Below are 26,570 nucleotides of genomic sequence, written 5' to 3' on the forward strand. Positions count from 1 at the left end.
GATTTCGCCACAATAATGAAGAAATCGTTAAGTATTTTTGATTGATATTGCGATGAAAAAGCATTTTTGAACTTTTTAAATAAAAAGGACCCACAAGTTTTCAGAGCATCGGCTACGAGACACGCCGAAAGCCACCGTGCTTTGGGCTGTGGAGTCCATGCGTCTTCACTTGATCACAATTTATAAGGTTGCCACGAACCTCGCTTATCTTCTTCTTTTCAATTGGGCCCACTCTATGAATTATTTTGTCAAGGTGATCATTCAAAAAAAATTATAACACAAGTTATTAAGAGTGTATTCCCATTCTACCCCAACAAAAAGTTTTGATTCCCCAAATAACCCCTCGCAACAACCGCCTCTCTGTCTGATTTCTTCAATCCCGAAAATGACCCTTATCTACCCCAAAATTTCAAACCAATCGACTTGTTTTTCATCCAGTGCAAAACTCCGGAGTCAAACCAAACCACGGAACTTAAATACTCCAATCAAAACCGACAGGGTGGTGACAGAACAATGTATGACAGCAGGTAACTTTATCATCCCCAACGTTGATGTTCCGATTCGCCCTTGCTTTTTGTTCAAGTAAGGGAGATTAGAAGAAGAAAAAAGAAAAAGGAGAAAAAAAAGTATTCACGGAAAATATCAAAAGCAAATGAGAGGAGAGAGATACAAAGACTTCCGACTCTGAAAACTCCGTCAACGCTAGAGCGATATAAGAGGAAGACTCGTTTCTATAACGGCGTCGTATATCATTCAGTGTTAGGGTTTTTTTTTTTTAATTTTTCTTTTTTCTTTCTCTCCCTTCTTCCCTCCCCTCCGCCTTCTCAAAAAGAAAGAAAAAAGAAGAAAAGAAAAAAAGAAAAAAAGAAAAAAGAGAAATAAAAGAATAAAAGTGAATGAAAATTTCTCTCGTTTGAGAAGTGAATCACTACAAAATATATATCTTCCGCAGGTAATATCTTTCATTTTCTTTTAGTTTAAGGTTAATTTTCTTTCTTTTTTCCTGGATTCGATTTTTGAGGGTGGATTCGGCATAGATCGGGCCAGATCTTGCGATCTGCATGTTTTTGAATTAATTTTGTTGAACGACTAATTTGTTGATGGTTGATTTCTGTGAATATTGCTTTTTATTTGGGGATCAAGAAAGATATTTTAGTATGTTATTTTGAGAAAATTATGCTCTAGGGTTTTCATTTAAATTTTTTCGATCTTGCAGTGTTTGCAAGAAATTAAGATTTTCTGAACTTTTTATTTTTATTTTTGATTTGTTTCAGCTTTTCGAGACAAGAAAAATGTTTAGTTTGTTAATTTGGTTTGTCAATCCTCAATCTCAAGACTCTCAAGTTTTTTACGAGAAATTACTAGATTTTTTTGGATTTTTTTCTTGGTTTCTGATTTTTGGCTCAATGTTTCTTGACTGGAATCAGCGTAGAGGATTTAAATTTCTAAGATTCTTTTGGTTGTTTTAATTTTGCCTAAAAGGTCAATGGCGTTTCATATAAATTTTCGTATTTTGTTACTCTTGTAGAAAGTGCTCATTTTTCCAAGTCAACGCTGTTTCTGTTTCACGATTATGTAAAAAGTGATATGGTTACTTTGACCCGCGTGAAATTTTATGATTTATTTAAGATCAACTTGATGTTCGATCTGTAAAATATGTTGCTGAAAAAGAAAGAAATAAAAAAGAAACCAAATAATTGTTGAACCATAATTTATGAAATTCTCTGCCACAATATTCTTAGGTGCTCTTATTTGATGTAATAGGAGGCAGAATTACTTAAGGCTGTAGAGTAGAAACGGAGGTTGCTTTCTCTTTTATGAATTTCTTGTAAAGAATAAAGAAGAGAAAAATGTACAAGATGAACATGTGCGACATGGATATGTACAGCATCAACACTAACTGCAGTTTTAGGTATGTATTCCTTTGTCTATATGGTGATTCTGATAAGTTCCGTTTGATATGCTCTCAGCCACTATGTTTGAAAAATTGGTTGTGCGCAGTCTGAACTTTGTTACTTATGTTCCACTGTGTGAGTTGTGATATTTATGTCATTTAATGTCCTAACCATTATGTTCATTTTATTTTCAGGATTTTCATAACAAGTTTTAGGAGACAGTTTCTTTTGGTTTGGTAGAAGATAGGCCTCATAGTCGTTTTTACATTAGAAGGGTTGGTTTTAAGCTTGTTGATAGGGATTGATCTAGGTAGAAATGGAAGCACGGAACGCCATGGTATCGGATAATAAGCCTGGGTTTCTGCACAATAGGAAGAGAAAGCGGGCTGCGCAGCATTCAACTTATTTTCCTGGAGCTTCGCATGTGATATTACCACAATTGCCCAACTTGAGTTTACCATCCCAGAAGCATGGCAAGCTGAGGAGATTGGAGGATCACAAAGACAAAGTTGTTAGTTTTGCTCATCCTTCGAAAAGATCTTTGCTGCTTTGCTATTCAAATTTTAAGAAAACTGGCATTCCGAAGCGCATCATGTTCTTTGAGAAAGGTGAATGGACTGATTTTCCCAAGGATCTCATTGCTTCAATTAGGAAAGATCTCATCACAAAGAAGCCATTTATTGAGCTGGAGAAAGATGGTCAATCTTTTGTGCTTGATTTCTTGCATATGTTTCGACTGGATGGGAAAACTGGCTTGAAACAACCAATTGCTTGGATTGACGAAGCAGATGGCTGTTTCTTCCCGGAGACTTTTGCTGTGGAGGATGAACTATATCAGGCTCATGAGTATGAGAGTGATCATGAATCATATGTTCCCCCTGAGATCAAGCTACATCTTGAAATTGACATTAATGGTGATCAATCTAGGTTGAAGGAATGTAGTGGGGAGTCAAGTTCTTTTGTTAGAAATTTTCAAATTGCTCAGAAACCTGCCACCAGTTGCTGTGCCATAGAAGCTGAGGATAATTGCAACAGGGATGGTGATGCAAAACACAGCAAAATCATTGAGGATATTCAACAAACAAGGTTAAATTTTCCTGAAAAGGAGTTTGTGGATGTAGAATTTGGAGAACAGTTGGATTCTCAAACTGTGGAGACGATGTTCCTGTTGGGCATGAGCTCTTCGGGTGGTTCGGATGTTATTAATATAAAGCCCTGCTCCAGTTCTTCAACGCAATATAGGTTAGAGCGTTTCCTGAAGCAGGTTCAAATTATGAAGAAGTATCGGGGTGATGCAAATGTTCAGCATGCTTGGCTTGCTTGCTCTCAGTCAGACTTGCCAATCATCATGATGCATGGGCTTGGGGATTGTCGTCTTTCCAGAATTCCACACAAATATGGCACTGGTGTTCATCTTGCCACAGTAGAATTTACTAATACCAGGTTGGAGTTATTTTTTATTTATTTATTTGCTATGAATTCTTTTGAATATGCAAGTCTTCTATTGTTTATGTTTCTGAGAGAATGATGAAAGGCTTCTACAATTTTTCTTTTAATGACATAATACCTGTGAATGAAGGAAAGTACTATTGAACCGTCTCCTTGTTGCCTTTTTCTTATACTATTTTAAGTTTCTTGACAGGGAACATTATCAACTTCCACCTTTTTGGTTAGTGGTTTTGAGGACTGAAGTTTATCTTTTGTCTGTGCAGTGCAAACTATTGTGATGTTGACGAAAATGGAATAAAGTATATGATACTATGTCGTGTAATAATGGGAAAGAGGGAGCTTCTTCGTCCTGGAAGTGGACAGTGTTATCCTATCAATGAAGATTTTGATAGTGGAGTGGATGATCTTCAGCATCCAAAGTACTATATTATCTGGAACATGAATATCAGCACTCACATTTATCCAGAGTTTGTTGTTAGTTTCAAGATCTCCAATGCTGAAGGTGATATATTTCTCCTTTAGAATGTTGTTTATTTGATGAATATGTTCATTCTTCCTTTCTTTCATCTAACATCAAATTGGAAACTCTACATGGCGTTAAATTTTAATGGTTTGCAACCTAAATGTCCTCAAACGTTCTATCTCCATTTCAAACATGGATGGAAAATGTATAAGTTTGTTAATTTAAAGAATCAAGGCTTCTTCTATGATGCGTTGATATCTCCTCTGGTGGGGCTTTTAGTTTTTTTTCATTCCAGAATAACAGATCACTCCAACTACTGGTTCAATGAGTTGTAGTTGGCTGTGTCTTCTGCAAATTCTGTATGACTATCATATGTTTCCTTTTCTGAAATATTTCAGTTCTTTAGCTCTTGAGGTTTATGTTGTTCCCACAGGGCGTTTGATTGGAAGTGAGACTAATCATGCTGTTTCAGGCGTCACTGCATCTACTCCAGGACTTCAGGGTCGTTTACCAGTATTATCATCTGCCGGTGAATTGGTGAGTAATATATCTGTATTATGCTTTTCTTCTCTCTCTCCCTATAAATGTATCTATGTGTATATGAATGTATATATTCAGTTTGACGACATGATGGCCTAGGCCTTATGGTAAGTAGGATAATTAAAAGACTTGATCCTACTCTCTGGTGGGCGACACTGGTGCCTGACAATGTACATACTGTGGTTATTTATCACACTATTTATGAACTTGTAAAAGTTGCAAAATAGCATTTGGCTGTTTTTAATATCCTGACTTATGCTTGGTTCCTGCTGATTTATTTGTCTGCTTCTTTGTCCTGCAACAGTGTGCCATTTCTGGTTGCTGTGTGCTGTTTTTAGCACTCAAGAGTTTTATCATACAGCAACTCAAATCACCTCTGCACTAATGATAGTTGCAGGGGGGGAACATATGGGTTTTGATAATATACGATAATTTTTTGAGGTTTGCTAATGTTTTACTGTGACGTTCTTTTGTCCTTAGGGGAGTATTAATCACCAAACCTCAGAATCAGGTGGATCCCACGAAAATGATCCTAGCCTGGGTTCAAACACTTCAAAGACCCCTAAATCTCCTTGGATGCCTTTCCCAATGTTGTTTGCTGCTATCTCAAACAAAATCCCTCGTTCAGATATGGATCAAGTTACTAATCATTATGAACTATTCAGGGTATGTTGAATCAGATGATTTATTTTTAGCTCCCTATGTTTAAAAAAAAAAAGGTTTCTGATTCTTTGGCATTTTTTTTTGGACGCTTATCAGGCAAAGAAGATAAGTCGTGATGATTTTGTCAAAAAGCTGAGATTGATAGTCGGAGATAGTTTGTTGAGATCAACAATAACATCTCTGCAGTGCAAGGTATGATTTAAACTTTAGGAATGATTATCAGCTCAGGTTGATTTTGATATTAAACTAATCAAGTTTTCTGGCGATTTGTAGTTCCCATCTAGACATGAATTAGAAGCGGCAGCAGCAGCAAAGCAGAAGAACATGAATGGTCCTGGCGGCCTTTGAACTTGGTGATCTCAAGTTGACGGTAGTCTTTTAGTTTGGTGCTTGTTACAAAATGTGTCGACATGATGTGGATATGTTTGATTGAAGGTAATGTTTTCATCGGAACTGTCGTGTTAGACCCGCGTATTTTAGTGTGTTTTTTTGTGGTTCTCAATGTGGACTCGTTGCTTTGTTATCGTATAATACAAATTGTTGTTGCCTGGGACTTGAAATCAAATCATCTCGTGTCTTCGAAGGGAAGAAAAATTGTTCATTTTTTTTATCAGAGATGTGATAAAGCGGAAGTTTTTGAGGTGTTTCAAAAATGAAGACGTCTTAAAATTCCACTTTGTTAAGTCAAAGATGAGCCAATCTACTTAAAATACGGTGCCTTCGCGGATATACATGTATAACAGAAAGACTTTAGACTGCATGAGAAAGAATGTTCTTTCAGATCGCATATATGATATAAAACTAATAAACCGCGAGGAACGTCAGCTTTTTTCTATTCTGGCAGTGTCAATGCCAGTGCCATAGATAAAAGATAAATCTTCACAATAGATAAATTGACCTAAAATATAAGCACGATGGATAAAGAAAGGCTCTCTTAGATCACATTATATATATGATATAAAATGCAAAACATGTTGGTGTTTAAAATGAAAATTAATTTGGCAATGTAGCAGGCGGGGCTGCATCAGCAGCATCTGATGGATCCCACCCCGGTGGTTTGATGTTTGGCCAATCCCCACGACATCCTAACCTTATATAAAGGCTCTTCTTACCTGCACAAAAACACGCTACTTAGCTCACCGACCAGCAGCAATTTCTCCTAAATAATTGCTTGTTTTTATTCAAATTAGATAATAAGAAATGAGGTTTAAGTTATTTCCTTACACGACTGGCTAGTTCCTTAAAAACTTAAAAGCGCAAAGGGTCTGAAGGCCAAAGGCCACTACTCTCTGTTTAGGAGAGAGGGTTTTGGGTGGCACCAATGCGGTCTTTCCTGTCAACACCTACAGGACTGCTTTCTCACCCTCCCCAAAATATCTCCTCCTTTTTTACTTGAAAGTAATTTACTCAGTGGAATATCTTTGTGCAACACGAGTATGCACCAGAGAAAAACTGAGGACTAAGGAGGTCCTATAATTTTGATGGATAGATAGATAGATAGATTACCTGGAAGTTTCTTGTCAGATAGAATTAAGCGTTTGAGGGCACTCAAGGATGCCTGAGCTACACTTTTGGCATGATCAGCATCCCAACCCTGGAGCTTCACAACCACATCTGCATTCGTGTAGCCAACATTACCATCTTCAATGTGCCTTCTCGCTTCCTCCTTTGCTGAATCCTCGTCTGCACAGTGACTGCACAACTTAATACATAAACCATTCTACTCCCTACTTTTTATCCACCTTTACTTCTTCCACAAGTATTAGGTGCCTAATTACAGTTAATGGTACTCATACCAGCTAAAATGAGATGCATAGTATGCATTTTGATGCACCCAAAGCTTATAACAGGATTGCTTCATGTAAAACTCAGGTTTGACTTTCTAGGTAATCATTTATATTTTTAAAGAAAAAGATATTGCGAAAATACAGGATTCATACCATGTCAATAAGCAAATCAGTTGGCCCGAAATTGTTTGAAACAACTTGACCAGCAAGAAACAGATTGATGACTGTAGCTTCAGTCTATGATAGATAAATAAATTGATACAAAGTAAATGCAAATTTACCTGTAGCTTCAGTCTGTGACAACCAAATGCTAAACCCTGAATAAAGATGTCTCCATTTATCGGTCCGTGCTGCGGCCCCATGAGACCCTCCTAAGGTTGCAACAACAGCCCGGACATGACTGCCAGGACAAGCAAGCCAAGGTGATGCCTTTTTACATGTTTTTAATAATTACTGAGACATACTCCTTACCTACTTAAGCTTTCTAGTACTGCACTTTCTGCTTCAGCCACAGAGTCAGAGCCTTCAGCGACCACCCCTGCGATAGATCAAACTAATTAATAGCTGCAAGCTGGTTACGAGATAGCACTCTAAGTTTCTAGAAAACTGTATATTGAAATATCATTTCATGAAATAATAGTAAATCACATTTTTCTTTGAGAAGTATAACTTCAAAGTAGTAATTAGCGAAGATATCTATAATCAGTGGCTAACATGATCGCGTATGAATTACATAGCTAAATTGTGCGAAAAGGTGTGCAAGCTCTGACATAAGGATTTGTACTGACCATATTGAACAAGACAAGATGAAGAATGGCAACTACCTTTCTCATCAGCGATTTAACGAATCCACTCAACATGTACATGGAGATTAGATGTAAATATGAGTGACATAGTTATAGACTTGTGGTGCTTCTAAAGAAAATTTTATTGACTTTTAGAACTACAGACACAGAAAGACGGAGAGGAAAACCACGGAGGCATATCCATATCCATGAACGTGTATCATTTGCGTAACCATGCATGAGTGATGGAATTGAGGTCCAGTCATGTGCATATACTTGGGACTAAGGAGATAGGTTTAATGATTAAGCATCCCACATTTAGTGAAACAGAAAGATGTAACTCACATGAATCAACAGTTTGCTTGGCAAAAGTTTCTAATAGTTCTTTTGTAACGAGGGGCGTGTACCTGCGATCATATAAACTTATTAAATGGTAAGGGCAGGGGACATGTGAGAAATAAATGCTTGTTTGTACTCATTTATAAGCCATTCAAGGTACAAATATAAAATATAGCTATAACACAGTTTTTGCTTTTAAAAACTAAACCCAGAGTATTAGTATGCCACCCGAAGGTCATTAACTTAGTTTGAGGAACAATGCCTACTTTTCATTTCATCTGCTGAAATTAGGATGACAGGCAGGAAAAGGAGACAGTTTAATTTAAGAACACATGAAATGGAAATGTTATAAAGGAGAAGAAGCAACAAATATTCTTTCATCTGCTGAAATTAGGATGACATGCAGGAAAAGGAAGACATGAAATGGAAATGTTATAAAGGAGAAGAAGCAACAAATATGTAGTAGGACAAGTGGGATACCCGAGAGCAACAGCGAGTTCTCGGGCCACTTTTTGGTTAATTTCAGTGGAATCCCCAACAATGTAAATTGATGTTCCTTTAAGAAGTTGCATAGAACCAGCTGACAATGACTCCCATGATTCCATAATATCTGGCCATTTCAGATTCGGATCCTGCTTCTTTAAGCTAATAACAAGTTGATCATCGTCTATATACCTGCTTAAGACAAGACGGTAAATCTAAATGCGTAGTGATCTTACATTACTGAAGTTCATTCAAAATTCAGCGACAAACCATATTGTTTCAGCAGGCTTTATTTTCTCAAACAGACTATTAGTATCTATAAGTGTGATGATGGACCCAGCCTGCTGTACTTTGACTGTTAGAGAAGTACCATCCGCATCTACAAATATATCTTTAGCACTTCGAACATCTTGACCACCAAGTTGCAACCTTAGTTCCACTTCAGAAGACCCATCAGAGAACTGTAACATGCTCCATAGATTAAGTATGGCTAAACAACAAATCCCAAATTGTAAAAATGATTGGGAAATCAAAAGAAAAACATTCTCAAATTCATGAACTCCGATATAGAAGGACACCCCTTGCAAGGTTTGTTATCATACATGGGCACAGTCAATCTAATGAAATGAATTGCTATACAAGTTTCATTATAGGTGAAATTCAATGGGCATAATTATTTGGTTGTACTGATAACTACACTTATAGTGACCCAAACTAGAGCTATATACAAGTTTGATTCGTTCAGATTCAACCTTGTTTGGATTATTACACCATAAGAGCCCAACAAAAGGAAAGCAGAGAGTAAAAAAACTTAGGAATAGACGAACAAAAAACAGTTCTAGTTCCTCTATCAGTCTTTAATTAAAGCAATAGGCCTAGTCAATTTAGTTTTGAGGAAAACAAGAAAGAGGCAAAAAGGAAAATAGATTAAAAAAGGCAAAGATTGTTGACCTCATAGTGCGTAGTGTTGGTGGAGGAACAGTTGCAGGAGATGCCACGAAGTGGACTGATGGGTGTGACTCCCGTAGAGTACCGACGGAAGGCAGGAAGTTGGGGTTTTAAGAAGTGAAAAGAATGTGTTTTGATAGAGAAATGAAGGGTTTTGGTTGGGTTCTGCAATGACAAACAGAGCATGGAACTGGCGCTCGCAGCTGCACTAGCCATTGCTTTACTTTCATCTGATATTATGGGTAATCAAAAGGAGAGAGTCAGAGTGGATAAGAAATCAGACAAGTACTGTGTTTCAACTACTGGGCTGAATCCAACAGATTGAAGTTGGGTTCATGGCTTAACTTCCAACCCAAATATGCTTTGTTGTTTTCATTTCGTCTTTTGAGGTTAGAGGTGGGCCAACACACAACTTGTTATGGGTTTAGTTTTTCACCAAAGTTCCAGTTTTTGATCCGATCCGAAGTCAGTAAATGTTCCATTATTTGTCACGTCACCGCCATCACCTCGCTTTAAATGCTTACATACAAGCATCTGACATCTTCGCCTTACCCCCTAATTTACTAAAGCATACCCCCAAGTTCCTAACTTTCCTTTTCTATCTCTTCATAAATAAAAAAGGGTGGGCATATCATCACATGAAATGTTGTTAGAACCATGGCATATATCATTAATGCAATTCCAAATTAATACTATTCAATACTCTTCTTCTTTGCCTTTATATGACCATATGTCTAACCACTCCACCATCTTTTTTTTTTATAATATTTTCCTTTACAACATTCTTTTGGTGTCAGTCAATTAAAAAGCTTACCAAAACCGCCTTAATTAACACTGTAATGCATATCATTAAGTTTGGACCAACATTACAATCAATCTTGTATTCTTTACACGCCTTTAATACCTTATTTAATTTAGACATAATCTAATCATTGATTTTAAAGCTATATATTATTTTAGTATTTATTTTTTTTATCCCGTCAAGTCAAGCAAGTAAACCTTGAAGTTAAAAATTTCATCCCCAATGTCTCAACCTTGAGAAGGTAAACTTCGAGAATTGTTGGCATTACTAGGCATTATAAGAAAGGAAGAAAGAAAAAAAAAGAGATAGAATGATGTAAAGGAAAATAAAAGAATTTTAAAAAAGTATTTTTTAAAGTTTATTGACGTGACAGGCTATTATTAGCTGGGATTTTTTAAACAAATATAACATTTTGGTATAAAATGGGTAATGAAAGAATAATTTAGATACCATTTGTGAGTTGTGACAATAAAGTGTTTAGGTACCAACTTCGAAAAAAGAGAGTATGATTTTAGGTATTAATTCGTGAGTTAAGTTTTTCTTTGAAGAAAAAAAATAGACTTAATGACATAACTAACGGTTGGAGTAACAGAGGTGCCAACTTGTGAAAAAAAGTTGTTTAGCTATTGCTTGTGGCTAAAAAACGTTTAGGTATTAACTTGGGAAAAAGAGTATAAATTAAGTACTAATTTGTGAATTAACCCTTTTTTTAAAGAAAAAGTTTAAGAGTTTAAATAAAGGAGGTGCTGACTTAGATGAAAAATAAATTAGGTAGTGTTTATAGGAAAAGAAAATTAATAGAAAGATGGAAAAAAGTAGAAAGAAGTGAATTAAAATTGTAATTAAAAAAAGGGTTGGAAAATTATGGAAGAATAGAAGTTAGGAAAAGGAAAATGGTGGTGAAAAAGATAAGAAGATTGTTGGTGGTGTTGTAAATTGTAATTATTCTATATTTAGTTTGTTTGTACGTTAGAGCCCTTATTAAGTGCCGGGCAGATAAAGACAGGACTGCCCTTAGGAAGGGGAAGAAGGGACGTATGGTCGCCATCACACTGCCCGCGTTGCCCCTTTTTACATATATATTACTAGTTGAATGAAACGACAGAGCTTTTGCTGCTGTTTTTCTTTTTCCTTTGTTGCAGCAGCAGCTGCTGCTTCTGCTACGCTGACAGCGCTGTCAGCGAGGCATCAATCATAAAGCAATGGATTGCAATATGATTTTTGCCTTAATTCTCGCGCCCTTTTTTCCCCTCTCTCTCTTCTCTGACAGTGACCCTATGTCTTTGACCATATCCACCCCCTTTGGCTTCCACTTTCTGACACGTGCGAAATGCATTTTAAGAAAATATTGCTTATTACATGCCTTCTGTTTTGTTCCATAATGAAGAAGAAAGAAGAATGGCTCCCGCGAGATTCTCGCCTTATTATTCGTCGTCTTGTAACCAAATTCACACTCACATAAACTAACTTCCTATATTACACCTTCAACGGGAATTAGGATGTCAGAACAGATTTTATAACGGTCCAAATCCTTTTCTTATTTACTACTCCTTCAATTCAATTTAATTTTGATGTAATTATAGCTTAAAATGCTCATACAACGCCAAACATTAGGTTTTCACAAAAATGTTTAGACTGTGTAATGATAATTCTTTGGGTAGGGTTGCGTGGCATCCAAGAGAAAGTTAAAATTATTTAAACACTTCACCAAATTTTGAATTTCCGACATATCAAGTTGGAGGTGGACCAATATGCTTTTGCATGGTACGTGATAGTAAGGTATAATATATAGCTACATCTTTTGAGGGCTCTTCTATGTATGACAAGGATTTTACTGTACTAATTAATTTCAGTTTTCACCATTAATCGTAACCACTAAGATTTGGGATTGAATCTTAATTCTAAGGCAAGATTATATTATTTTCAAGTTAATGTATCAAAGTACAATTGGGTTTTTGTAATGGGACATTTATTACTGTTATCTTCTAGGTTTGGACAACTTGAAAAATATGTTCATAGATTGATAGACAGCACTAAATAACACCTTTATGTTGGGATCTAAAATTGAGAAAAGTGACTGGATTTTTTCTTTTTTAGGTTTTTAGGTCAAGTTTGAAACTTGAAGGTGGCATTGCTGCTATTTTACCACTCAATCCAATAAATATCGATAAATATCGACTTTTTTAATAAGAGGGACTAAATTTAAATTTTAGAGTTAAAATGAATAGTGATGTTTTAGCACTAAACGAATGGGGCTGGTTGACTAAAACAGGCAAGTTTGTTTGAGGAAGAAATAAATAGTTGTAAATGGCAAGAGCTAGAAAACGCAAAGAAGGGAGTTGAATATACCATGCATCCATTGTGTGACATTATGACTTAACATTGGGCCCTCTTTCCCTCCCACATTTTCATGCAGAAGTTCTCGAGCTACTCAATCACTGCAAACTATTTTAATTTATGAAACAAATTAAAAAAAGGTTTCTTCATTAGATGAAAACAAAGAGCGTCAAATATATAGGTGGAGGTGACAGGGTGGGTGCAGGGAGGGGTCACTATCCCCTTATTCAAAGAGCCCAATAAATCCGATGGCTGACACTCTCTCCACTCGTCCACATCAACCCAACTTGATGTTGGTACGTGTTCAAAAGATGGTGGACAGGGAATGAATGAATGAATGAATGAATGAATGATAGTGTAATGATGATAAAATTATTATTTTGACATTCTGCAGACTTCGTTTTCTGAATATATAACACTGGTGAGTGCTGCAGCTTTGATTTATGAATAATGGATGGAGGGATGAATTTTTACTGGCTCTGACCCCTATAACCAAAACAAGAGTAAAAATGAACCCCACAGTACGGCCTCTCTTCCCAATACTGATGGCCCTGGTTTCATTATTTGTTTGAGTAGCTCAAGGCTTTTAGCCTCTGTCTCTGTCTATTGTTTTACTTGTTCCCACTGCTATTCCACTTTCTTCCTTTGCTTCTCTCTGTTTCTACTCCTCCCTCCTAAATCAGCAATTTGATTTTGATACATCATTTCTTTCTCTTCTTCAAATTCATAAAAACGTTTTAAAATTTTATTTAAACTCATGGCATGTGTGAATGAGTATGTTCTATCTATTTTTCTTTGAGGGCATTGGGTACCGTCCTATATGCCATAGTAGGCCGAAGAGTGTGGCGCATATCTTGGTCAATGTCAAACTTATTACCGTGCTACTCTCTCCCTATACGTATAGTTGAGGCCATTCAAGGTGCCCGGGGGGGGCTGCAACTGTATATATTACGCATTTTCAGCAGCTGAACAAGAGGGATTTAATGTTCTTTCAATTCATTAATATTAAAAATTAATCCTATTTCAATATATGTTCTTTTCTCCATCAAGGGTTTGCTTGTTATAGACTTCCTCTAATTCACTTTTAATAGCATTCATCACGACCTCAAATCCAAGGAGTAGTTAGCTAGTTAAATCTGAAGTAAAGCACCCAAATCTTGTTGAGGTTCAATATCTGAAAATGATATAACCTCATTAATGGCTACCAAAACAAGGGTTAATTCATCTTGAGGGTTTCTTAAATGTTCATATCGCCCTTACAACCTTACGTAATTAATTTCATTCCCATTTGAGCTTCAAGTTGTTAAAAGTCAACAATCATGGCTTAGTGCTTCATTACTGGATGAGTCGACGTTTGATAATTGAAGCATAGCATTGCCAATTCCCTTCATAATTTCTTTGATTTGTCACCATCAAACTCATTCATTACAAAATAAAGTCTTCCAATTCGTCTTTTGCATTCAATTCTTTTTACACGTAATTCCTTTTATCATTATAATATTAAAAGAGGAGAGATTAAATGACACTAAATGAAATCGTGTCACTTCAATACTACACACCATACCACGATATAATTATAACATCTAATAAAATAATATGACCCATAAAGTTAAACTTTTACTAGAGGAAAGGTTGTGGATTTATTGGGCAACCAAAAAAAGAAAATTATTACAAGTTCTTGTATTTTTCATAAACTTATAATTTAGTCATTGTATTTTTATTTCTAGGAATTTAATTCTTCTACTTTTCAGATTTCAAAATTCGAGTCTATTTATAAACACTATAATGACATTTTGAAATAAGAAAATACTCATTTGATAGCCATGTAACTAAAAAAAATGACATTGTAATGAACATAAATTTAATAATATAATTTTAACCGTGTTAATCGTTTCACCTGGATTTTGATATTTGAAAAGTAAAAGAACTAAATTTCTCTAAAAAAAGGTATAATGACTAAATTCTAAATTTATAAAGAGTACAAGGACTTATGTTATATTTTAACCAATTACAAATGGGTGAAAGGTCAAAGTTAAAGAAAAGAAGTTATGATCCGGCCCTGATGGTCCAACAATTATTGAATTGGAAAGATGAAAAGCAAGTGTACAAACTAGAAAGCCTATTTACACACCATGATTAGTTTTCAAATTAATGCCATAAATTCATTCAAACGTCTCAACTCTCTAAAATGAGGTCTACTACTCCAATTTTATAGATATAAAAAAAGAGTGAGTTATTTATCCATTTATTCATTTCTTTTATCTTTTTAGTCCTTAAATTTATATTTTTGTCAAATTACTCTAAAATAAATAAAAAAATTTAACGTTTATTAACTTTGCTGACATGACATAATCCTGGATTACCACATGAATGTCACGAAAGCCGTTAATTAATTTTTAAAATTTTAAAATTCAAAAAATATTTAAAAAAATCTAAAATTATTAAAATTACTAAAAAAATATAAAAATATAAAAAATTTAATCAATTGTTGATGTGGCATACATGTGGCAATTTATGTATATGCCATGTCGACAAAATTTAAGAAACTTTTTTTTATCTATTTTGGAGTAATTTGACAAACAATTCAAATTTAAGGAACAAATAAGGTGAAAAATTAAATAAAAAACTAAAATAATTTTTTTTATAAAATTAAAGGATCAAATAAATTATTATGCCTAGAAATAAAATTTTTTGAAGAAATTAATGCAATTCCCTTCTCCAATCCATAAAGTAACGCACCGACTAAATAAATATGGCCTGCTAATAGAACATATTGCTTATAAATATATTTGGCACACATGTAATTTTGTAGGCAATGTAAAATTTAGCCATAATATTTATCTATTTTGTTAATTTGGTCCTTTTTCTTTTTGTTGAGTTAAATTTAACTCTCAATTTTTTAAAAAGTCAAAATTAGCAATTAATATTTTACAAAAGAGTTAAATTGATTTTTTAACGAAAATACGAGCTAAAATATTAAAATTTTAAGGATGATAGTCCACTTGACAAATCAAATGTGCTTCATGTACTTTTTATTAACTTTTTACATTTTTTGATTTTTTTTTATAATTTTAAAATTATTTGTTAGTATATGTGACAAATAGTACTATGACAACATTGAGTGCACGTGAACTGTCAAAAGGCTGAGTAAGAAAAATTAAAAAATTGAAATCCAACTTGAACCGATGTGTTTGTACAATTTATGGAATGCTAGTTTAAAAACCTCGATTATTCAAAGCCAAACCGAAACCTATTTTTTATTTAATTTATATTTGATTTAATATTTTTATGATATAAAAAAATAAATATTATATGTTTAAAAATAGGGAAAATATTTTAAAAGTTCTTAAAAAATTATTGTATTTTAGAAATTATAATTTTTTTAAAAATTAAATAATATTTAAAAGCCATAAAACAAAGTTCATTTTATTAAAGATAAATTTAAAATTCTAAAACCAAAATTTAATATAAAAAAACTTAGGATTGAATTGAGCTGAATTGAATTATAAAGGACAATTACAAAAATTAAAAAAATTCGATCGAACTGAACCAATATCATCCCTAGACCATGATGCGGATAACCACGGTAACAATGTTTTAATTAATATTTTTTAAAATAATTAAATTATTTTTAAAAGATTAATGGAAAAATTAATAAAAATGTAAATATTGAAGGAATAGGGGTTAAATAAAAATGAAGTGAGTGGCATGTGGGTGGGTTGCGAAAGAGTAAAGAGGCAAAAGTCAAGCTTCCTTCCCCGGACCTTGCACATTAAAGTAATAGTAATTTAGCTCACCATAATTTCCATTTAAAAGAAAGAGGTGTAATGATGAAGGTAATAATTGCTAAAAAGCTACCATGCAGAGAGGAGTGTAATAAAACGGCAACGTGGCGGCACCACAATCATCATGTTTCTAATGAAGACAGCCGGCTCTTCCTTCGTTTCATTCTGTCCTGTCCACTTCAAAAGTTTGAAAACTCCCCGCCACTACCCGTCACGCGCCTATGGTGAGTGAGTGAGTGGGGGGTCCATTTCTCTGGTTTATATATTGTCCCATATGACTTTGAAAAAGAAAGACCGACAAATTTCTTATTTTTAAGTAAAAATAATTTCCCACCAAATATTCACTTGTCCATGCAAAAGCAAAAGATAAAGCTAAATTCCATGCTACGCTGGGATTGGCCTGCATGCACACACACACACACACTTTTTTCCTTTTGTTTTTACTTTGATCAAAATATCAAATCATTGTCCCTTTGTCCGAATTTATTTCTCAAAATCCCATATTTATTTGGTCAAAATATCATTTAAATTTGAGTATTATAGATAAATAACAATAATTTTATCATTCGTTAAAATGTTTGGTCCAATTCAATTTCGATACAATTGAAATCCACCAAACATCTCGTACCCTTAAAAAGGAAAAATCCCAACACGTACTTTAGTGAGGGTTGGTAAGAATGATTACTTGTTTGAGGTGGATTGTCAAATTTAACTAACAAATTTAGTAGTAATGATTAAGTAGCTGACTTTGAAGTTAAGTTTGGGGAATCCTAATTACGATCCATATACAGACATTGTATGATCCAGCATTCAACTTGATCCAATTGTGTAGGATTTCTTTTTTCTTTACATAGCAGTAACATTAGAAGATACATAGTCATATATGTTTAATCATAGTGCTGATATAAGATTTCAGGTGGTAGGAAAGTGTTATATGGATGCAAAGGTAAGGTTCCAGATGACTTGGTTGGTAGCAAGAACTTTTATAGGGGCATTTTCATGATTAATCTTACGCACAATACTAACACTTTTATCATGAGTTATGGACAATACTTTTTATCAAAGGAATCTATCGACTCTAAAATAGACGATACGTTGAAAATTGATATATCATATGGATCCTTAATTCAAAATTCTTCTTCTTGATTTTAAATAATTAAACCTTAACTAAATTCTTAAAAAAAAACCGGATTGATAGGGTTTACATGTTGGTAAGAAAATGCATGAAATGATGTTTTATAGGTTGCACGGTTGAAAATTGATTAAATTCCTAATAGCTTTTGAGTATTGCTTTGATTTTTTTGGCCATAACTTTATTTGATTCTTATGGGTTGTCTGGTTAAAGCTAAATCCCATTATATCACTTTCTTCTTGCTCAGTTTGATTTTAATTTTTCTGTTTTCTAGACTGCATTTAATACTTACTTTCATCTCTCTGCTCCATTAATATCTTCCTCACATGTATATGGCTTTGGGTGGTGTATATATGTATATTTCTTCTTAATCCTTATTAAAAATAAAATACATGTACATCACTTATTTCAATTCCCAATAAAATAGGTGTCTCGTGTGACAATGGGGCCTGTAAGCTTTAAGCCAAACCTCCCTTTGTGTAAGACCTCAGCAAAGCAAATAAAAGTTGAAAAACAAAATAAAGGAAAATAAAGGAAAAGTTATTCCTTCTTTTATTCTCGTGGATTTTAACACCAACACCCTCTTCCCCACCCCTTTCTTTTATTTTATTTTATTTCCTTTTTCTTTCTTTTCATCTAATCACTTTATCTTCTCCCATATGTGCTAATGCTTAAAGTCTTCAAGTAACCTAATCAAAGCAACTCAAAGAGAGAGAGAGAGAGAAATCCATTCCCCCCAAAGGTTTTATGAATTTTAACCCATTGCCTTCTAAAGAGCGTATGCAAGTTATCTCACAAAAGCCTAAAAGTTTATGGCTAAAGTGACATCCAAACCTAAGAAAGGAGTTGGAATCATAAGCATTACTTGTTTATAATGTGTGAATCAGTGATTTGCTTCTGTCTGTGAACCGTCACCTGGCAAAGCTTTCCTCTTCGTCACGTACTTGTATATGGTTTTAGTAAGGAGTAATGGCTCCTATTGGACCATACATGTTTTTATTACTCAACCATATGTCTTGTGCAAGGCTTTACTTGTTTTAGGGATTGCCAAATGTTGAAGGAGATTAAAAGATTAATAGCATCATTCGTGGACCAATTGATGTGGGGTGGGGCGCATCGAGTTTGTCTTCTTTTGTTTTGTTTTCCAAAAAAGAGAATCCCTGAATTCCTCGCCACAAAATTTGCTTAATAAAGAAAGATTAGGGGTACTTTAGTCATTTCGGATGTTTGGAATTTGGGGTCCTTGATCCACGATTGTGACCAAACAACAAATATGTATTGGACCCATTTTTGTGCTACCTGGTAATCATAACTTGAGCCATGCAAATGCACATTCAAATCGAAAATTATACAAGCCATCTATGTAAGCCAAAGGCATAAAATTTGGTGTTTATAGAAGGAAACATCTGACTACAAAACAAATATTTGTGGTAGGAATCTTTATGTGTGCAGAAGACTACATGTTGCTGTTGTTGTCGTCTTAATTAAAACTCCCTAGCCTTCTCTATATTTACTACTTTTTTTTCTTCAATCATTCTGTTTGATTTTTGTGTTTAAAGTTGTGTTGTGGGGTTCTTCACACCCTCTTGATTTCAATATTTTCGGCTTTTAGATTCCTTATTTGTTGCATAACAATCCTTCAAATTTTTACATCAAACACGCACACAAAAAGAAACAACCCATAAGATTTTCCATTCTTCATGGAGATCAGATGGAAGCTTAGAAAGACTAAATTTAAGAGGGGCTCATCATTCATATCATGTTGTATAAAAATTGATTTCTTTACTAAGTTTCTTTTTTTAACCTTTTGCTTTTGACTAGTACTTTTTATAACCTTTGATGGATATGTGATTTTTTGAGAAAGGGAATTGAAAGCTTTTACTTTTTAAACACTCTTTCTTTTTGTATTTTACCCAAATTAATTTTAGTGTAATAATTATACCTTTATATACATATTTCCTACCTCATATTCTTCAAAGCTTTTTAGTATTATTTTTATTTTTCCTCACAAAGTGTACAGCATGTGACAATGCCTAGGAATTAAGAAAATGGAGAATAATTGAAAAATCCTTTGCTCAAAAAAGAAAATTCTAAAAAAAATATTTTATAGAATGTAAAGTGCTCCATTACAATTACCAAGGATCACTTCATAGCTTCAAAAGATAGTTAAAGGGTCACTCGCTCACTCACTCACTTTTCTCTCAATTTCCTTTTCTTCATCATCACGATCATCCTCCCTCTGTCTCAAAGTGCAAAACATACAAAATCAATTAGATTGATTATATTTACTTAGTAACATAATATGTTGATTTGGATCTCTCACAGTCACAGACAGGCACAGTTGCAGCAGCAGCTTGATAGGAAGGACGTGTGCTTTTTTTCTTTCCTTTGTTTGCTTTTGGTTTTTGGGGTTAATTTTTTAACCACTGCCATTCTCTTCCTTTGTCGCTTTCTGTCTTTCTTGTCTCCTTCACTTTCTTTAGCTCTCTTTTCCTTTTCCTCTGAATATATTTTTTTTTCTGAAAGGGTACCTGATTCTCTTTCACCAGCTACTTCACTTCCCTCTTCAGATCAGAGATTATAATCATTTCAAAATGAGTAGTAGTACGCACACAAAGATGTAAAAAAAATATTCTTTTTTTTTGGTTATATAGATATTTCTTTTATATCAATGTGGCAGTACCCCCAAGGTAAATTCCAAATTAGGCTTCTTAGGGCTTGTCCCTGATAGGCTTGATGAACTTCCATCTGATACTCTCTCATGGCTTAAGCACTTTGGATCCATATCCTTCTGCAACAATACAAAACAAAATGAAATAAAATAAAGATGAAAACCATGAAAACAAGACAAAGAAAAAGCAATAAATCAGTAGCTAGCCTAATACTATATATGTATGAGCATTCATTGAGCAGTCGCCACAAGGCAACTGTGTTTGAGTAACTGAGGTAATGGGATAATCAAAGGACACTTTGACTCTGGAATATATATATACATATATTTAGTTTTAGGGAAAAAGAAATTGAAAAAGGAAAGCTTTAGAGGTATAGGGTACAAAATTTTGAAAGCCTGCTACAGTCCCTCTCCTGTGTGCTACTCCCAAGACTTTATCTCCATTATTGTTATCAGTCTTTAACGTTATATTTTATGACTGTTCTGCTGCATATTATCCATCTTTTAACCATACTCACTGATCCATAACCATAAACCATGAATGTTTCAATGTGAAACCCAATGAGGTTGATGCATGGGTCAAGGGATTAGGTTTTGAGGTATAATACAAGTGCAGTGAGAGATTGGTGATGCACGGAGAAAGGATTCTTTAGAGAATAGGGAAGAGCTTTTTTAGACATAATTAAATCACCTTTTCTCTTTTCTTTTTCTGCCAAAATTACTAAATAGCCCCACCTACTAGACTTTGTAAATATCTGGATATTAGAAAAATGGGTTCAACATTTGAAAAGCATAGCATGTTGAAATTGTGCATGGCTCAATGAAGAAAGAAGAGCAAAAAAAGTTACTACTTACTACTACTATTATGCCTCTTTCTTACTACACCTTTTTTCTTGGGGGGTCTAAATTATTTGGTTCATTGCTAAAAATATAAATTTGCATCAGAATGGGGAAAAAAGTTGGAAACCAAAGGTTATTAAGAAAGAAAGGGTTCGAAATTAGTACCTGGAGAGATGGTACGTTTCCAGCAGAGTCCTTGGGTTTCCCATGCAACCAAGCTTCCCTGTTTAAAAATAAATAAATAAAGAGACAATGAGAGAATATTTCCTATCAGTGGGAAAGGAAACAATGAAGAAGAAAAAGCAAAGTGAGAAAAGAAAGTTATCTTTTACTGTCTTTGTTTATGTTATGTTAATAGTAGTATAGTTGCTCACACTTTACATTTTTATTTTATGCTGATTGAAATAAAAGTGAAGAACCCATGTGATTGCCCATTGCCCATAACCACACACAAATAAGGTTCAAAGTTGCATGTTTATAAATATAATTCTATAGCTTTAATACCAACAAGATTTCCACTAATGGGGCCATCTCAGAGTTTAGCTTTGACACTAAGTTTTCCATTTGTAGGCCCCATTTATTAGCCCTATATATGAGCCCACAAAATCCAAAGGAAAGAGATATCTTCATTTTTTTAGGATGGATTTGTCTTTCAGGATTCTCAAGTCTTGGAATGTTATAGAGGGGAGTGGGTGCTTTCCTTTTTACCATTACCCACACCAAAACAACAATTTGTAGTAGTAGTAGTTGCATTACTATTATAATTTATAATAAGTGTAACAAAAGCATTTTTTTCGAGATCCTTGCCGTAAATTACACTCTGTCACGGAGTTTCAGCCTTTTATGGTAGTCCAAAACTCGACAGACAGAACAAAGTACCCAAGTCACTTCTTCTTTTTTGTGATATCTTGCATGCAATGTAACTATGTTTGTTGTCTTTGCATGCATGTGATAGTGGAGAGGAAGAATATTAAGGGCTTCTTTTTATTTTGATTTTATTACATTTCTTAATTCATCAACTAGAGAAACAAAAGATCCCTTGAAAATAGATAAGCTGTTTGTCTGTTCTTGTCAAACAAACGGACAAATCAAAACAAAACAATCTTGTCTTACTGTACGATAAACTTATATATGTTTTTAACCCTATATACGAGATATTAATGCATTACAAAACGACCGCAGAAAGGGAAACAAGATGATATAAACTAAACTAAGCTTGAACTACATTAAGTGAAGTGTGAAATACTGTATATTAGGAAGGAGGGTAGAGAGGAGATACTAACCTTGATGAATTGCTCCAAAGGCCATGGTACTCCTTGTCTTGATAAGCATTTGATGATGATGATGATCTTCCCTGCTGAACTGACACCTCAGATCTCCTTGGGTTTTGAATGTCCATCATCAAATCTTCAGAAGTATCCCCAGATGATCCATTCTCAAATGCATCTGATTGTCCTGTTTAAATTAATTAAACAAAATTAAGTTTTATTTAAAACCCAAATTTATGAAAAGAAAAAGGGACCAGCTTTAGCACTATTCTCGAGACCATTTGGAACAATGGACTCAAAAGCTGCTGAATATTGGTAGCTATTAAAACTACTTGGGAAGTGTTTCAGTGTCAATGGTTTGGTCATTGAACCAAGCCCAAAAATAGCAATCCACTTGTGCCTAAAATGGAACTGTATGGTTTCTCAAAGATTGATGGCACGATGGAAGCAAGAGGCCAAGTGCAATTACAACGTGTATTGCGAGAGGAAATGGTGGGTTCGCTGATGCATTAGCATAGACTGCCTTAGATAATGCATATTGGTTGTATAAAAGTCAACATGATGAAGTAACATTGCATACTTACCAGAAGATGCAGCTGCTCTGTCTGTGGTCTTCACAGTTCGATACATCTGCGAGTAGGGGAAAAAAGGGACAATTAACTAGGAGTAAATAAGATTAATGCGTTAGGATAGCTGAAGAGTAGGGTAATAAAATAAAACTTGATCACCATCATTTTTATCCCTTTTTGTAGGTTATATATAAGAAGGATAAATAAAGTAAAAATCAGAAAGTAGACCAATGATAAACGGTTCTCTAAGTGTAACACAGTGCATGCAAGTACTTGCTGTAAAAAAGAAATGGGATATATGTATATATAACGAGGACGGGACTGGTGGGGGGTTCTCTCCCAAAGGCTTTAAATTCTTTTTTATATTATATGAAGTTTAATGTTACACTCTGACCAAAACAGAAGTTTAATTTTACATAGATAAAAAAATGTCTTCAAACTGAAAAAAAAAAATCCTGATTGGGTTCAACATCTTTGAAGACGAGAAATGTTAAACAGGAGGGTTTAACCGTGCTTAAGGAAGAGATTTACAAGAAATTTATGTGAGGAAGATATCATTGAGAAATGATTGTGCTGTTGTACTTGAATTTGTTTATATTTACCTTTTTTTTTTCTCTCTCTCTTTCTTTCAGTATTTCGAGAAAAAATAGTTTTTTTTTTAAAGAGAAAAAAGGGAATAGTAATGGAACCGGGGTTGAGGAAGAAGTTATAGTAAGAAAAGGAGAAAGCCAAAGTTGCAGATAGCTTAAAAGTAAATAGTTGAAGATTATAGGTTAGATGGAAAGCCTGCAAGTAGATGAAACCCTGGTGAGATTATATGGCAAACAAGGATGACAAATTTATTTTACCTGTAGATGGGATTTAACATGTGCTAAGGTAAGATCTTTGACATCCATTAGCTCAAGAACTGACTTGGGTGTAGCTCCTAAAACCCCCACAAGAAGAAGAATACAGAATAAATATAAAATGGGAGGACTATAATAGTTAATATAACTCATAACTCAATTAAAATAATACCCTTCCTTTTTCCCCCAAAGATGCTTGAAAATCAAACGAAGCAATGGTGAAAGAAAAGAAGGGCTGAAAAGTGAATAGTAGAAGAAGAAAAGAAGGATAAATAAAACATACTTTCGTGACCACCCAATAACTCCACAGCATGAACAAAGCGAGCATGGAGTGTAGTCGTCCACCGCATCCTTGGAGCTCTCATGCTTCGTTTGGCTGGAAACCTTGACATGAATCTCGATCTCATCAACCCTTGAGACTGAAAGGGGCTCAAGCTTGTGCTGCTGGTATTAATAGTATTACTAGCCAAAGAAGAAGGAGAGGAAGCTAAAGATGAATCTAAAGGTTGTTGAGCAAATGGAAAAGGCGGAGGAGGAGGGTTTTGGTAGACGGGAATTCCCCTTATGGGTCGCAAGAAGCCAAGCTCTTGCCCCAGCCCTTGTTGTTGTTGTTGCCGCTGCTGCTGGTGCTGATACAGTAGGGGATGTTGGAGATGCTTGTGATGGTAGGGGAAGTGGTTTTGGTTATAGGCGTGGAAAAGGTTACCATTGCAATTGGCGGTGCCGTTGTGGAGGAGTTGAAGGTGGTTGGAGTTGGACTCTGAAATCCTAGGATTGGACAAAGATAGGTCGATGCAGTTATCAGGTTTAGCCATTGAAGATATGGAGTTCCTTGAGTCCAGAGGTCTCTTCCAGAAACCCAAATCTATGTCTTCCTCCCTTGTCCTACATGTGGATGTAGGTTTGGGGTTTGGAGGGCTGATCTGCAAGGATAAATCTGGGAATAGCTCCATCTTTTCTTTCTTAACACCCAAACAATCACTTCCACTCTCCTAATCACTCCTCCTACTCTTTCCCACTGTTTGTGGTTCAACAATAAGTATTAGGTCTTTCCTTTATATATCTATGAATTTAAAGAGAGGTGTTAATTGGGAGATATATCCTAGAAAGAGAGAGAGAGAGAGAGAAAAAGGGTTTGAAGTAAAATAGATTCAGGTGAAAAATCCTTGGGGTTTCTTCAGATTGGGTGTGGTGATCAATGGTGTAGAAGGAAAGGGGGGGGGGTAGTTGCAGGGATTGGAGATAGAAAGATAGAGAAGAAATGACAAGGTATGAAGTATGAAGTGAATGGTTGTTGAAAATGACACTTGATGAGGGGGGGGGGTTACCATACATACATTACACCAATTTTAATAAAATTTTCAAAGAAAATAATACTAAAAAGAAAGAGAAGAGAAAAGAGGCCTACTCCTAGTATTTCTCTACATCTTTCTTTCTTGCTTTTGTGGATGTGATGTTAAAAGGTTATTTAGGGTGAGAAAGGAAAACAACAAACAAATTAAAGAGAAAAAGTAGTAAATACGTTTTGAGGGACTTTGATTGATTCCTTTTTACTGCTACTCTTTTCCTTCTTTTTTCCTTTCTTCTTTTCTATCTTTTCCTTCCTTTTTTTCATAAGCAAAAGTAAGCCTATATTTTATATTTTATTATATTCATATACTGCAATTACCAATGGTGCAGGAGGGACAAAACTACACTACTAATTTTCCTTCTATATCTATTTCAATTCCACTCCAATTTTTATTAAACAGCTGCTAAATTGCAACAACCTCAAACCTATCTTACTCTAACCTCTCAATTTGCCCATCAACTCAATGATTCATATCCTAACACCTTCCCTCCAAACCCGAAAATTATTTTATAGATCCTTCTTATCACATCATTTATGATTCATTTTTAATTATTTATTAATAATTTAATAATTTTTCCATGTCATTAGTACATAATATTAGTAATTTTTTAACTCTGAAGCTCGAATTCCGAACCCTAAACCTCAAGCCTCAAACTCTACACTCAAAATTTAGGATTTAAGGTTTGGATTCATAATTCAAGGTTCATAGTTTGAGATTTGGTGTTTGAGTTTGAGATTTAGGGTTTAAAGTTGGGGTCGGAGTTCAGGGTTAATAGTTCTAAGGCAAAAAATTACCAAAACTATGATTTAAAAAATTTACTGAAATATCATTAAAGAATTGAAAAAATACTATAAGTAATATGGTGAGAAAAATCCATAAAATAATTCCTAAATTGAAAACATAAACAAACTTTTCTCCCATTAGTTTCATTCTATCAATTAAAAGTTTTTTAAGTATCTTTAAAATACAAGAACCTATCTGTTTCTTTCTAAATATTTTCAAAGTAGTCCAAAATTTAAGTATATTGAATTAATATTTCTTTAATACAATCCATCTAGATTAAATTTAGACAAAATTTAAAGGTAAGTTTACAAGTACAAATAATGTACAATCACAATTACGTTCTAGGTTTCCATGCTCTTTGTATACTTGGAATTTCGTTTTCTTATTTTTATTTTAAGAAATTTAGTTCCTTTACTTTTCGGATTTAAAAATGCAAGTCCAATTGTTAATGCCGTTAAAATTTATTTATTTTAATATGTCATACTATTGAATTTAATAGAAGAACTATAATGATGTTAACTGTTAGACTTGAATTTTGAGATATGAAAAATATAAAGACTAAATTCAGAATGTATGAAGAGTACAAAGACTTAGAGAATATTTTAACCATTAGAAATACATGTACAAACAATTAAAAATATAATCAAATCAATGCAAATCACAACAACAACATACAGTGAAAATGGAGACGAAAATTGTGCACAATAAAACTCAAATTTAAGTACTTAAAACCCAAAAGTTAAACCCCCTCATTAATTTTTTTTTGTAATATAAATGAAAAAAATTATGATATTTCAATTTTAATAATTAAATTGGACGGATTATATTAGTAGT

General features: G+C 34.2%; 3 protein-coding genes across 4 annotated transcripts; 1 reads left to right on the forward strand and 2 right to left on the reverse strand.

Moving 5' to 3' along the window:
- The first annotated feature begins 873 nt into the window (after positions 1-873).
- On the forward strand, positions 874-5,570 carry LOC107946668 (inactive poly [ADP-ribose] polymerase RCD1-like). Its single transcript, NM_001327516.2, has 8 exons — positions 874-952; positions 1,765-1,912; positions 2,090-3,338; positions 3,608-3,846; positions 4,241-4,344; positions 4,828-5,013; positions 5,107-5,202; positions 5,284-5,570. Exons 3-8 carry the CDS (start codon positions 2,212-2,214, stop codon positions 5,356-5,358), a joined length of 1,827 nt encoding a protein of 608 aa, NP_001314445.2. The 5' UTR covers positions 874-952; positions 1,765-1,912; positions 2,090-2,211; the 3' UTR covers positions 5,359-5,570.
- Positions 5,571-5,929: 359 nt separating this feature from the next.
- Positions 5,930-9,830, reverse strand: LOC107946669 (probable inactive shikimate kinase like 2, chloroplastic). 2 transcript variants are annotated; one of them, XM_016881089.2, is made up of 8 exons: positions 9,356-9,830; positions 8,675-8,865; positions 8,402-8,596; positions 7,928-7,989; positions 7,269-7,335; positions 7,079-7,197; positions 6,517-6,693; positions 5,930-6,122 (listed from the first exon to the last, which is right to left on the reverse strand). In XM_016881089.2, the coding sequence occupies exons 1-8, from the start codon at positions 9,566-9,568 to the stop codon at positions 6,004-6,006; spliced, it is 1,143 nt and encodes a 380-aa protein (XP_016736578.1). In that variant the 5' UTR covers positions 9,569-9,830; the 3' UTR covers positions 5,930-6,003. The 2 variants fall into 2 exon arrangements, with proteins under 2 accessions (XP_016736578.1, XP_040963227.1); XM_041107293.1 differs by lacking the exon at positions 5,930-6,122 and having other exon boundaries at positions 6,519-6,704; positions 9,356-9,701.
- A 9,663-nt stretch (positions 9,831-19,493) lies between these two features.
- On the reverse strand, positions 19,494-25,034 carry LOC107944161 (probable transcription factor KAN2). The gene is made up of 6 exons (XM_041107294.1): positions 23,885-25,034; positions 23,605-23,681; positions 22,772-22,817; positions 22,203-22,374; positions 21,085-21,142; positions 19,494-20,199 (listed from the first exon to the last, which is right to left on the reverse strand). The coding sequence occupies exons 1-6, from the start codon at positions 24,552-24,554 to the stop codon at positions 20,077-20,079; spliced, it is 1,146 nt and encodes a 381-aa protein (XP_040963228.1). The 5' UTR covers positions 24,555-25,034; the 3' UTR covers positions 19,494-20,076.
- Between the last annotated feature and the right edge of the window lie 1,536 nt (positions 25,035-26,570).

This window comes from Gossypium hirsutum, chromosome D12 (assembly GCF_007990345.1).
Source record: "Gossypium hirsutum isolate 1008001.06 chromosome D12, Gossypium_hirsutum_v2.1, whole genome shotgun sequence".
NCBI lineage: Eukaryota > Viridiplantae > Streptophyta > Magnoliopsida > Malvales > Malvaceae > Gossypium > Gossypium hirsutum.